This window comes from Cyprinodon variegatus, unplaced genomic scaffold (genome assembly GCF_000732505.1).
Source record: "Cyprinodon variegatus isolate N-32 unplaced genomic scaffold, C_variegatus-1.0 Scaffold1068, whole genome shotgun sequence".
NCBI classification, from domain to species: Eukaryota; Metazoa; Chordata; class Actinopteri; order Cyprinodontiformes; family Cyprinodontidae; genus Cyprinodon; species Cyprinodon variegatus.
Window position 1 is genome coordinate 76,347 of NW_015151521.1, and position 14,808 is coordinate 91,154.

The following is a 14,808-nucleotide window of genomic DNA, read 5'->3' on the forward strand; positions in this document are numbered from 1 at the left end:
GACTAATGGACTTTCAAGGGGGATGGTGTATTTCCAGGATCAAAACACTGGGATCTGGAAATATATTTCATGTGCTTAAAACAACAATAATAAAACAAACCAAATCAACATGAGACGCGTCAAGTAGCGTCAAGAGAGAAGCAGTTTTGACAGATTTGTGTCTCAGCATAATATTGTTTAAATTATTCAGACTCATTAAGCCTGCGGTGGGATTTAAGTTAATTTTTCCAAACTATTCCCTCTTCTAATGATCCACATTTTATAAGCAAATTGGAACACATTTAGATTTCAATAAAAAGGGTCAGATTATTGAGAAAAAGTCAGAATGTCAGGAAGTTCTGGCTAAAAACACAACAGTCATAGCTAGATAAAGATCCTAAAAATACAATCATATCAAACAGATGTGGTTTTTGAAATGCTCTGATTTGGTAAGTAGCTATAGTGTCATGATCTTTGGGATGTTGGATTTGTGTTATGCCTTATTTTGGAAAATTAACCATTTTCTCCTGTTTCCATATTTCGTCTTATCTCTCATCTTTACCCCATTTCTGACCAACCCCCTCCTCCGTGTTCTCTCTCTCAGATAGTCACTTCTTGTCCAGATTTTTTCCTGTTACACCAGGATCTTCCCTTTCCTTCTCCTGCCTCTTTTTTTAATCCTGATCTACACCAGTCTACGACAGTAGCAGACTGATGATGGGTCTCAGAATGATAAAGTTGTAATTTGAAAAGAGATTATATCTTACTCTAGGAAGTAATATCATTATAATGCACCAGGCAGTCACTAGTATGTGATTAAAAGGCTGTCAGACAAAGATGGTGCTTTAAAGATGCATTAGGCAGCAACATTGTGGGATTACGTAAAATGTAAACTGTGAACCAATGCCAGGTTCTGGTACCTGCCCTATCAGTCTATTGGAGGCAACAGCGAACCTTAATCCAGGCTTGAAATACCAGGGACATTACAATCTGGCGACAGGTATCAGGAGGTATAATAGTTTTTCAGCTGTTTATGTTTTCCTTTGGAGCTATTTTGTAGATGTTAGCCATTCTTTCCTCCTTCTCCGCTGCTCCACATTTACTAAATTCATTTCACCACTAATGTACCTCTAACTGTATGTATATATGTATATATAGTAATTTTTTTTATTCTAAGGTCTTTTATCTGCAGAAAACAATGAACATGACAAAAAAATAAATAAATAACTGCATTGGTTGGAGCCATTCTGTGTTTCTGTTAATGACACAAATCTTTGCTTCATATAGTTTCCTTTTACTGTATCTCAGATGTATTTAAGTTCATGTTTCTGTCTCTTCATGGTCAATTCATGCTGTCACCCCGTTTCAAGACTCTTCATTCTTATTATGGACGTATAATAATTTCTGTCAGAACACTACAGTTAGAATCCACATAAATAGAACTCAGACAAAATGACACAAATAACTTTCATAAGAATTATAAGACACATCAAGAGGAAAAGTGGATCTCCTAAAGCAACCAAAATAATTTAAAAAAAATCCCAGAAGAGAAGTATGAAAATACCTGGGGCTTGTTTTGGATGTAATGAACATAAATTGTTTTCTTAATGGAAGTTGGATAAACAACTCATAGCCTTGGTGGGTGGGATCTGTGTGTGGCATGTTAGATTTTTTTTCTCTACTAGTGTAAAATAAAACTTGTCTAAATCTAGTAGTTGGCATCCTTCGACTCTCTATGCTGTCCTCACCACCTGGGCTAAGTCCTTCTCCAGTGCTGTGCAGCTCCTGAACCTCACTGAACACAGGAGGCTTTCCTCCATGGCCCTGTAAAAGTTATCTAGTTCTCCAGATCATTTTAACCTTCTGAAGGGCACTCAGAAATTCATTGATATTTGAAACGTTAAAAAGAGTACTTTAAGGGCTAAAATCAGGGTAAATGAAATTTAACAAAAACAGTCAATTGCCCTTATGATTAAAATTCCAAAGAATTCTTCTATTAGAAATTCATGAAATTAATTACAGAAGGAAACAATATTTTTTTTTCAAACAACATAACCCTCAGAACATTATTGCTGACACATGAATTTAATTTGTTTTACTTTTTAACTTAAAGGTATAGTGGAAGATCTTCGCGAATTTTTGAAACTTTAAAAAAAAAATGAACATGCACAATTCTCTAGTTGGCCCCAAGAGGGAACGCCTAGGGAACGCTTAGCTTTAAAAAAAAAACTTTATTTACAGGAGACAACATATCAACCGCAGTAAGCAATGTTAGATAACAGGTGTTTTTTTTTTATGCAGCATTAAGACAGATGTGGGCCTAGCAGACCCTGTTGACCACATTTGATCTCATGATTTTGCCTTGTTTGCTGCAAACGAGTTTTTATATCAAAGTTACCAAAAAAGGAAACATGTATGATAAAGGGTTAACCCTTTAAAAGTAGGCCTCTGCCAAAATTTAGTGGTGTGTTTATTCCTTCCCAACCAGCTGCAATCTACAATAGCAATCTTGGTCGTGCTGTCTTTCAGAGTGAGGTTGTTCTTGGAGCTTTGTTGTGTCAGATTATCGATCTCCTCTCTGTAAAGAGGCTCATCATTGTTTCATCTTTTTTTTTGTTTTGTTTGATATGATACTCACCATAGTGGTGTGTGGTGGATGGCCAAGCAGTCATGTATGAGAAGAGGGCAGAGCTGAGAACACAACCCTGCGGTGTGGCGGTGTTGAGAATGAGTGGAATAGATGTGTGTTTCCCTATTCCACCTGAGTCCTTATTGGTGAGGAAGTCAGTGATCCAGGAGCAAAGCTGTGTAGATAAACTCAGGCTGTGGAGCTTCAGTGAAGCATGTCAGGAAGGCTAGTGTTAAACACTGAGCTGAAGCCCACAAGAAGCCCCCTAACATCAGTGTCAGAATGCTGCCGATAAGTCAGTGCTAATGAGAGCATCCTCCAAAGGGCCACCCTCCCTGCAGGCGAGCTGCCAATTCTCTCTGTAGCCTATTTTAGCCAGTATCATTGAAATCTATTCTTTGAACATGCCCCTGCTGATGTCTTTAATCCTTTGCCACCTCACAATATGGCAGAAACAAGAGCGGTCTAACAAATGTGTCCATGACCAAATATATAATCCAGGATAAATTTTACTTACACTGCTAAAATATCCTAAAACACCTTTGTGTAGAAGAGAGCTACCAAAAGAACAGGGCAAAATTTTAATTATTCAATAGTTTCTTTAAAGTAATTTGGGAAGCAGAACTTTTTTTTCTAACATACTATTAACTGGAATATCACGGAAATATGATAATTGCTAAATTGCAAATGATTTATATCAAACGAGAAGACAAACACTGGTGTTAAGAACAGCTGCATGTTGAGCGTTATATATCTTTGGAAACTATTAGCATTTTAGTCAACAGGTTATCAGAACTTTATGTTTTCTTTCTTTAACCAACTAAACCCACTTTGGGATAACATATGGTGGCTTTACTGCAAAATACAGTTTTTTGACATTATATGTTGCTGTCAGGAAAATAAGATAGGACAAACCTTGGGGGAATGAAGAGGGACTAGAGTCAGCACACCCCCTCTTTGGACATCTCATGTAAAATATTACCTATTGTCACTCATGTAAAATATTCTTTTCTCACTGTGCAATAACACATGCCAACTACTGTGTAGCCCATGCAATTTTTTCCTTCTTTTATACGGTAAGTACATTTCTGCAGTGCAAGTGCAATTAGCCAAGTCAACTACTATGTAGTCTTCCCTTAGCTTTCTACTGTGCAGATATTTTTATATCTAAGGGAAACATATTCCAAGACATTGAAACATTACTTTTTTTTGTGTTTTTTTTTGTACTGTATGCACTTTTTTTCTTATATTTTTTCTGTGTATTTTTATCTTTAATTGCATATTGCTTTAACTCTTTGTACTCTATATAAGCTACTGGAACAAGAATTTCCCTGAAGGAGTAATCACAAGGAATAAATAAAGTTGAGTCTAAGTCTAAGTCTAAACTGCAGATTTGCATTATTGGTCTTTTAAATGAAACACACAACAATAATATGCAGAATGTAATACTGTAGGACCATAAGTGTCTTTTTTTTATTGAATTAAAAGATAAAGTCATTTGATTAGAACACGCCTTCTGTCAAGGCTTTTTTTTGGGCAGATTTTGCTCTAATCTAATATTTTAACTTCAAGTGTTGTGCTTTCATTGATTCTAAAAGGAAATCATCATCATTAATGAGGCTTGAAAAAAAGGTACCGGTATGTATGCAATAACTCTGTGTTTCACTTTATGAAATAGCCTTTCAAATATTTTAAATGATTAAATAGTATATGACTCTATCTCTGTATTTAAAAAAAAGAAATTGTCAGGTTAGTCCACAACATGGGCTTTAACAACACAGTATATACAGTAGATATTAACAGCCAGTCTATATAACAGCATTTCAAGTGAGGAAAGTAAGTCTACCGTCACTGACTGGTAAAAGTTATAAAAGCTGCAATTCCCAAAATAACAGCTTTCAGAACAACATGAATTAACAATTAGATTTTATTCCACACCACAGTGACATATTAATATTTCATACTCATATGTCATGCAATCCAGTTCTACTCTTTGTGGAGTCTCCTGAGGCGATGCACACGTTACCTTCTGTGCAGCCTTTTGCAAAATCTGAGGTTCCCTTTTAAATGTCCTATAAAATAAAGGAATTTTAAACTGATAATAAAAGGAGGATCATCAAGGTTTGTTTGGATGTTTAAAAATCTTTATTCATACTTCCAGTCTCTACTTCACATGAACCAGAAAGCCACTTCTGTTTTCGGTTTCTATGAGGCAAAGTCATCAGCAAGTAAAACCCACGCGCAGCGCAGGCCCGATTCTTTTGTCGGTGCGATTGTGTCCACACCGCAGAAATACACAACATATACTTGCAGTATATTCATCTTGTGTATGCATCTCACTAATAGTCTAGAGATGAAAATATATTCTAAAATAAAAAAAACAAAAAAACAAAAAGACAATAATACAGTAGAATCGCTTAAAAAAAATACAGCAGAGCATGTTTTCTCAAGACACACTTGAAGAAGAGCGTTTTCCCAGGAGTGTTGATCAGTGGTCGTTTTTTTTAAAGAGGTCAAACCACACAATCTGTTAGTTATCTGTGATGAAAACTAAAAAGAAAGACAGAAGAACTAACTCTGGCCACTTGTGTTACACAGCAGCAACCATACAATCATTCATTTGACACAGGTTAACTGTGCGAGTGCAAGCTAGAAAAGAGAGACTGAAAGCAAACTGGGATTGATTGTTATTTGGATTTGTGCAAGACAAATTTTGCATAACTGTGGACATGTTGCAAATACATCCTTATAGTTTTCTATATCAAAATCAAGCTCTTAGAATAGGCATGGACAGGTTACGTAAATCAAAGTGTACCATGGTTTTAAAAATGTACTGTTTCGAAACAGCTAGAACCCTCCATCATATTATTCCTGCAGTTTAAAATATTTTTTTAGGAGATGCCAAGAGCATCTCCTGAGTTAAGCATAAGATTTGGAGGAAATGGAACCATTTCGCCACCTGTTTATTGTGCACTGCTGGTCAGGTGGCTAAACAAAGGTTACTGGACATTTATCTCACTCAATTCTCAAGACCAATTTAACTAGAAATGTTCTCCCTTACAGACAACCAATGTGGAAACTCGAGGAGCTCCACTCATTATGCTTTTGACAATAATGTTATAAAGGCTGTAATCAACAGGCTACATATGACATTTTGGTTAAGCATCTGAGTGCAGGTCGCCCTACAGGTCAGGTAGCCCTACCAATTTACCAATTAATACAACTGATTAATATAATATTTCTATTGATGTGTTGCTCTATTATCTCAACAGCAAAAAAGTCTTAAACTCCAGGCAATGGCTTGTTTAATTTAAAACATACCACTAAATTTTGCATGTTTAATCTGCTAGTCTAAAATAAATAAAGTTAAGGACAACATTATTATAACTGTAATAATATTAAGCATTATAATTTAGCAGAGTTAATTTTTTCCTTTTTACTTTAATTAAGATAAAAAAAAATCATATGGATTTGTTTTCACTTGTTTGAGTAAATACCATGGTACTGTAAATGCAAAATTCTGATATCAATGTTATGAAACATGAGTGTCAACCTGGCCCATGCCTATCTGATAATATTCAACTTTTTTAAATGAAAAACACCAGCTTGAGTGAAAACTCTTAAAAGCATACCTTTAAAGCATTTCAGTCATATTTCCATTGAGGAAAACATGACATTCTTTCACCATTACTTACATGAAGCACAGCTTCTCTGTAATCATCATTTTAAACATTCAGACTTTTATATTTCTCTCTGTTATCATGACTCTGTGCCTTCTTTGAAGATACAGTAAACACATCAGATATCCAGCCCTTAAACTTCTCTCCTTGTTTAATCATAACATAGAGCAAAATTCAAAATTCACCTTTTCCTGCTTTATCATGAAAATAGAGATGAAATCCCAATTTTTACACAGGATGTGTTGAGTATAGATCCCAGTTTCAAACACTTCGAAGGATTTTAGAAGTTATAAATCTCCACTGTGGCATTTCCTCTACATTCATCTCAAAACCAAACCATTAAGTTATGTCATTCTCTACCTGAAAAGGCCTTAAAGCGCTTTACTTTATGAGAAGGAATAATTTTCGTTCCAAATCCTTGAAAGTGCAGTACTGGGACCTTTTTTAAGAAAACTAAACTCTGAAACAATGCATCTCATTCCTTACATACATATAAGTGTATGTTTTTATATATATATATATATATATATATATATATATATATATATATATATATATATATATATATATATATATATATATATATAGCTACATGATGAAAAACTCCATTCAAAACGATGTGAGAAAGTGTGATGGTGCAATTTTAATCTTAACTTTTGGTTCAGTAAGTTGTGTTTCATGCTTTTATTGCACCTAGAAAGACACTGTGAATGGAAAGAATTACAATAATCAAAATTTAAAGGGATATTTTGACATTTTGAGAAACATTATTAAAACTACATGCATTATTTTTTTATTAGTTAGAACTTAAATTTAGAGATGTCAAGTTTTCTATGATTTGTCTTGTTTTTTTATTCTCTAAATAACTTTTACAGACACAGAATTGGTGCAAATCATCACTGACCTTTGTCAAGATGTCTAAAGGTCTGTATTTAACCAATAGAGATCAGGCTACTGTAATGGAGTGGTAACATGAGCGAAGGACTTGCCCACAGATGTCAAATCAAAAGTTTTTGTACAACTGTGACCTTCTTCTAAGAAACACTTTAAATAATGTGTTTACTTTTGCAACCAATCACTTTATGAAAGCAGGGATTCATTTTTTCATCACATGAATCTGAATCACTTTGGAACAAAACTCTTCGTACTGTAAACTGCACCAATGTGGGACTATAATGAAAGGCGACACCCAAAATGCATAAGCAGAAAAAAAAAAAAAAAGGCAGTCCGGCTGCAGAGAGCCAGAAATAAAAGGAGTAAAAGTAAGAGACATACGAGTGTGGAATGGTAAAAATGTCACACTTTCCAGCACACATGTGTAAGCACGCACACGGAACCCACTCTCTCTCATTCTCTCACACACAGACACCCACCCATACACACCCAAACGAAAGAGCGCGAATATAATCGCGCAAATGCAGAGTCATACTTGCACACTGGACATGTCACAGACATATCTGGCATGCATTTCTTAGAAGAAAACACTTTTCATTAGAAACTCTAACTTGTCTCGAGCGCTGAGAATTTCAGTTTGTACATAAATTAACAATAAATATAGCTCATGTATTTATATATGCTTATATTGAAATATATATAATAAATAATGAAATATTCTTATATATTTCAAATATATTCATAGAATCCTTTGCAATTTGAAACATCTATAAAGAGATTTCATCACAGTTTAGTAATAAAACATATAAGATCTTCCTACTGGCCTGGCTGCAGAGTCCCCAATTTAATTGTTAGAAGACGTATTAAACATCTGACCAAGTCCTAATAGGCTAATACATTCCACTTCATCAGGAGGAGATATAATGCAAAGTTGTAGTTAGTAACCATCTGACTGGTTCTGCTGATAAGACAAAGTGGAATCTTAGTATTCCACAGATGAACATTTTGACATGTTGGTCTGACAGGGAGCCAGCCCTGACAGGATCCATACAGGCCAGGTTTAAACAAGGCAACAGGGAGGGATCAGTAAAGCTCGACTCCCGGTTCTAACACCAGTTCTGTTTCGTTAAACCTGCGCTCGGATCAGCTGGGGGCTTCGTTAAAGGGACGCTACAGCGTGGACTCCGAAGGGACGATTCATTTTTGGAACAGTCAAGAGAGTTTAGGACTCTGGGTCTCTCTTTTTCTATTCTTTTTTTTTTTCTGACATACATAGACTGGAACTGGACCATATTAACACTGACTGAGGACTATGGTTGTCTACATGCATGCAGTAGTTCCTTCTTTATCTCGGAGACTCTCCGGTTCACATGGCTTACAGTAGGATGCACATAAAAATAAAAAAAGAGGAGAAGAGAACAGTTTCCCTACTGGTGTTAAGAGCGAGAAAGTCTCGCCTCTTCTTATGGTGCCTCAGAGATATCAGGGATACCTCCAGTGCTCCCCTCTCTGGGGCACTTTAACTTCCATGCTTGGGAAACCACTACCATCCCTTCCTTTGTGACTTTGGACCCGCTCACTGTTGGTCCCGCCTCCCTCCCTGCCCCTGTCCTGCTGCTGCTGTCTTCATACCACTTGACAAACAAAACAGGTCCTTGTATTGCACGGCATGCCCTCATGGCCTTGTGGTGGTGTGTCAGTGATAACGACTTTTCTTCTCCTCGGTCTCAGAGCTGTAGTCTCTCAAACCAATGCCTCGCTGGAGGTTCAATAAAGAGTCTTTCATCTGAAGACGAAAACATGAGGAAAGAAAAACAAAACACCAAAGCATTAAAAACAGGAACAATATTATGAACTACAAACCTCTATCATACAAGAAAGTCCCACAAGCCTCCAGCATCTGAACACAGCTGAAAATTAAAGATATTGTTCAGTGATATTTAAGGGTGTTTAATATTTTTGTGCTCCTGAATTTGTTGTCTTTAAAGGATAACTATTTTTATTTTTCCATGAATATTTCTAATTTCTGTTCGTGCCCTTTAAGTGGATTTTGGATTTCTATGTTATTTTTACAATTAAGGTTGGAAGCCCACACTGAAATTAGCTGATTTGGACAAATTATCGAATTACTTTGTGTCTAATTGTTTTATTTGAACTTTAAGGCAATTCAATGTTTTTATTCATCCTCAAATTTCAATCTTTTTTTTTAAATATAAATGACACCTGACAACCATTTGCAGGCTGTTCTTTATACTGTTCTTTGTTTGCTTTACTTTTTTTTTGTCTGTAAAGATCTAAAACAGATGCACAAAAAAGGTTAACGCCAGAAGTTGTGGAAAAAAGGTAAGAAAACCTAAACCTAAAATAATGCCATGGGTTTAACCCCCGTCTCTGAGAGATAAATGTAACCATAACATTGGTGGATTAAAAACCTAAACCTAAGAACAGTGGATTTTCATAAAATTCCTGACTTCCAGTGTTTACTTCTCCCCTGTCCATGTAATACGGAATCAGATGTGTCTTCAAAATTCAATTTTCCTTAGCCAATAAACGACTCACTTCTTTGTTCCCTTGAGGTCAGGTTAGTGGAGTACTTTACTAATTGTTGCCATGCCTCTTTGCTCCGTTATTCAGAGGTTTATGGTTGTAAAAAAGAATGAAATGTTAGAAGTGAGAAACATAGCGACTTTTTATAGCCCTTGTTAATGTGAAATGGCAAATATTACATTAGTGTAGATACATTTTTTGAGGTTAATGCAATGTTGAATGAACGTAGCATTATTTCAATCAGCTTTGTTAATTTCACACAAGGTATAAGGATTCAGAACTGCTCTTCCTTTTCTATGTATTGTTATTTTGTTTAATGCATGGCTAATTTGTTACAACAGAGTAGACTTCTAATAAGCTCCATGTTCTGCATATTCTGAGCTGCAGGATCTTTGCAGGAAGGGGTGGAGAAGTAATAACAGGCCTCCTGTCTCATATTCCTTCACCAAACACAGGTCCATAGAGACGTGATGTTTGGTGAAGGGGCCGTTTAACCCTTCAGCTTCAGTTGAGTCAAATTACAGCAGGGCCAATCCTCGGACATTTCTCACGATTAGAAGCCGGTGAAACCCCCTCTTTGTGTTGCAGTACCTGGTCCAGCAGCACTACTGACGACTTTATGATGTCTCTCCACTTCTGCAGTTCGGCGTCGTGGTAACGCTGCTGCGCCTCCAGGAGCTGAGCCCACTCCATTTGGGTCTGAGGCAGCTTACTGAGAATCACACACACACACAGAGGCAACATGAGGGTGAAGCTGCTGAAGCATGATTTCCATTTGGAGCGACTGCCAATAAACAGTTCGGTAAATTGTTTCAGTAAGCCCAAAGCTATTCAGGGGTAATTTTAGACACAGTGTTTTCCTGTCACATGAACAACCATATGGATATAGTTTAGTCTGTATGTCTGAGTGGGTGTGTGTGTGTTTGAGATTGAATTTGTGGCAGCCGCCGGTGCAAATAACAACAGCAGAACTCTGTTCAGGCTCTACCCTGATTGGGTTTTCTGTCTCCTCATGAAAGTCCATTAATCATTTTGAACTGCTTTCACAAAAGACTTCTGTATTGATAACAAGCATGTGCTGATGATGAATCTATCCCTATGTACCTCTCCTGAAGCCGCAGACTTTGCCATGTTGTTAAGGACTGTGCAGAGTACTCGAGCATCCAAAGCTTGTAGAAGAGCATCATGTTGAGGAACACCAGGAGGACCAAGCTGGATAAGGTCAGGAACAGCAGGGAGAAAACAGTTTAAACACTGAGGTCTCTGTGTTCAATTTAAGAGTATCACAGCCGAGCTGCACCACTGATTAAAGCCATGTGAAGAAGTAGGAATTTATAGCTATGTCCAAAAATCTGAAATTATTTTTCATTTCTTAGTATCTTCTTTCCAAAAAGAAACTTGAGGCTAAGCAGCAGCGGATTGAAATCAATAGATCTGGCTCTCTGTATGTCATGCAGGATTAATCTTATTATTCATACAACATTGTTTCTCAAATTTACTTACTTTGTTACTTTTAAATAATTACAAAATTATTACAAATTTCCCTCTCGTATTTGCTTAATTTAGACGAAAAGAACAACTCAACTTAATCAATTTATTTTGCAGACCATCTCTGTTACCAAAAGGTGATATTTTGTGACTAAGAAATCAATTGTAAAAAAAGTTGAATAAACATGGATTTATTAAAAAGCTTCCTTGGTCTCTCACTGGAGGTTACAGAGAGAGCTTGTTGCCAAAATGTTTAGGTGTATAATCTGAGACTAATTAAAGGGGAAAAAGGTCTGAACAGGAAAATCATGTGAAGTAACTCAAAGCCTCTGAATCCCCTGGTGATCCACGGCCTGAGCCAGAACCTCAGGGTTAGCACCACAGAAGATGGTTTCTATTGTGGGCCAGACCAGGCTTTTCTCTGATTATTCTAGTTCTGCCTGCGCAGATGAGTTCTGCTGCTCTTGGCTTTTTTAGATGACTAATGGCTCCTTTATGTTAAATTACAAACAAACCTATATACTGGAAGAAATTATTTAAATAATATTGAATGCATTAAAGATTTATATGTAAATTTGACAAAACTTTCAATGATTTAACCCAGGATTTAAAGGAAAACAAGCCCATAATGCACAATGAATAGGGCAAGATTAGGAGTATTGGTTCTTACTGGGCATAACTTCTGGCTGTCCGTGTTTTTGTTTGAGAGTCAGCGCTCATCTGCGCAGCTCTTTGCACAAGACCTCATGATCATCTGTAGGGTTCAAACAAGGACTGGGGCTTGGAAGTTACTCCACCAGTAAAATGTTCCAAACCAACTCAGAAAATAGTCAAACCAGTAGTTTGAGCAAGGTTTAGTTGGTAACAATTCCCACTGGTTACCTTAATCTAAGGGAATGCTCCATCAGGACACAGGGGTCATAATCTTCATGGATTGAAATGAGTGATGCGCGGTGGAAGGATAAATGAGTCATAATGAGGGGTTTGTGGTTGAATTTTCCTTGCATAACTATAATATTAAAATCTACTGATCTTAAAATTTATGATCTAGACATATTTTAGTCATTTAGAAGAAGCTTATTGGTAGATAAATTACTTCTGAATTAAACCGGTTTCCTATTCATGGCTCAAAACGTACTAATTCAAAGGAATAAAATAACAGGTTTAAAGGCTGAATCCCCTTATTAAAGTTGATCAGCTATTTAGGATCGTTATCAGTTAATTAATAGAAAAATGTATTTGCAAACATTCTGAGTTAATTAACATTCATCTAAAAAGTCCATCAATGGCGTTTAGGATATGGTTATATGTGTGAGAAAAGCCTGATCTGGGTGTCTGTGGTCATTAAAGTAGAAAGTTTAAGTATAAAGAAGCCAAAGGTGGATTCAGTTTTTTTACTTCGTGAGGCCCTGGATAACAACAAGACATATACCTGAGACAGATCCTTCAGATTGCAGTAGAAGGAAGAGGAGAGAAAAGTTACACTTAGGGACATGATAATAACAGACAGAGTGTGCACGGTGCCTCTACATGAATGACCTTTGTTTGGATTTATGTGTGTGTGTGTGTGGCATACACAAAGCTGATGATAAGCAGCAGTTTGGAGACACTGTACAGAGCTAGGCCTCCTGGCAGGTGATGGTGTTCTGGACTTTGGTGCCTGGTCTGCGTGGAGCCCACCACATGTTTGATTCTCTGAATCACTTCCTCGTCTGTCGGCGTGGTAACAGGGCTGAGGGCCTCATCCAGGTGTTGGCTGCGCATGTGGGGAAGGGGCCTCTTCTTCCGCCTCACCGTAGCATTCTTCACCACCTTGGCCTTCGGAGACAGCTGGTGGGTCTCCATCAGCTCCTCCAGCTTGGACAGCTCCACCTCTAAACAGGAGAAAGGACATTTCTGTTATGTCAAGATGGGAGGAAGTTTAGCAGCAAAATAAAAGCATCTGCACCTATGTAGTGAAGAACTCCATGGGAGGATTCAGGATCGGTGCCTGACTTCAGTGAGCAGCCTGGTGCTTCAATCAGGCAAACCAGCAATTAGCTGCGCGTGGAGGCTTAACACACGACTAATTTGTCTGCAGTGATTTAATGTTTGCAGCTTGTGCCTCTGTCATCAGCACTGGCAGATATTTGTCTTGCTGCTTCTCTGTAATCATGTACTCAGGCTTATCTGCTTTGCATAAACACTTGTAAATGTTTATCAAATTCCAGATCAAAACTGGATTTTTGTAGCCTTATGGGTTTATATGTAGAGAGGGGCTTGTCATTATCACCACATTAAACAACGTTGTTTTTTTTCCACAATAAATAAAGCTGAGGTATTTTAGTTACATGGACATGAAGTTGGGACACTTCATGCAGGTTCGATTTTCCTCTTAGTTGTCTTATTCCTACTGTCTACTGACGCTCTTTTTTAGGTTTTAGCAGGCTTTCCTTGTATTGAATGAATTGAAACCCTGTGAAAAAGTAGTGCATGAGTATTAATTGTAAGTAAACTAATACATTTTCTCCTAAAAGGAGCATTTAGTTCCATTAATCCACAAATCTAGAATTAACTCCCCGGCTTATAACCCTCAGTTGCTTGAATTGAGATTAAAAACGTATTTGGATAGGCCTTTTACTGTGCTGTCTAAATATTATTAGTTGCTGGTTTAATGTTTGCTCCATTTTCCTACTTATTTAAAAAAATATATATATATTTCAGAAAAATCATTGTTTTTTAAATAAAAGCTTATATTTTAAGGTGTCACGTTTATTCTCTTTTACTATTTGTATTGGCTCTTTGTCATTGCAATGAACTATAATTTTTTTTCTCATGTATAGCACTTTTAATTATCTAGTCAAAGAAATGTGCGAGTATGGTGACAATTTGTATTTAGGTTGTTTAAAATGATTCCCCCCAAATTTAGTGGCACCGACTCCCTTTAGATGCATATTAAGCAGTAGTTTGAGTTCACAACAAATGTGTGGAAAAAATAGGCTTTTGTCTCATGAAATTAAAGTTGAATTTTCAAGCCTACTGAAAAAAACTATATATTGGAAAAAAAGACCTGACTGGAGAAGACCAGAAGTTGGGTTGTTAGCCTTTTAGCAGAAAAATAATGTAAACATTTATGTAGACCTACAGTGAATGGTTTATGGAAGCATTTATATGAGTTGAAATCACCCAGTCAAAGTTCGTACCTAAACCAAACTGAGCTTCAACTATTTTAATCTTCTGGACCAGATCTGTGTTCAGACTGTTTTATTCAAGTTGATTTATTGTTAATTAAGATCATTGCTTCATATGAACCTTGGATTTGTTAACTTGACCATTATGCAACATAACTGCTTACAGCAGGCTTATCTTTTCTCTACTATCCCTGTTTTAGATTTGATCAATTTATGCCTTGTCAACATATAATTACTAAAAGATTTCAAGACTGCTGTAATTCAGCCTTCACTTAAAAGGATAGTTCGGTATTTTTGACATGAATCTGTATGGCATCCCCATCACCAGCGGCATGCAATCACACTGACTTACCCCTGGCAACATCCTGTGAGCAGAGTTCTCGTCCAGTTTTGGTCAAGCCAAAAGTAGTCCGGCAGGTTT

The 14,808-nt window shown here is 36.8% G+C and overlaps 1 protein-coding gene across 10 annotated transcripts in view; it reads right to left on the bottom strand.

Annotated features, from left to right (window-relative positions):
• Positions 1-6,880: 6,880 nt before the first annotated feature.
• The window catches only part of gramd1b (GRAM domain containing 1B), a 173,401-nt gene continuing 165,473 nt past the window's right edge, over positions 6,881-14,808 (bottom strand). For 8 of the 10 annotated variants that reach the window (XM_015400076.1, XM_015400074.1, XM_015400075.1 and 5 more), the window contains 5 exons: positions 12,794-13,091; positions 12,650-12,661; positions 10,834-10,941; positions 10,321-10,441; positions 6,881-8,968 (listed from right to left, as the gene is read on the bottom strand). In XM_015400076.1, the coding sequence (XP_015255562.1) occupies positions 8,879-8,968; positions 10,321-10,441; positions 10,834-10,941; positions 12,650-12,661; positions 12,794-13,091 (629 nt within the window). In that variant the 3' untranslated portion in view covers positions 6,881-8,878. The remainder of the gene's footprint in view (positions 8,969-10,320; positions 10,442-10,833; positions 10,942-12,649; positions 12,662-12,793; positions 13,092-14,808) is intronic. The other 2 variants (XM_015400077.1, XM_015400072.1) reach the window with 1 other exon arrangement.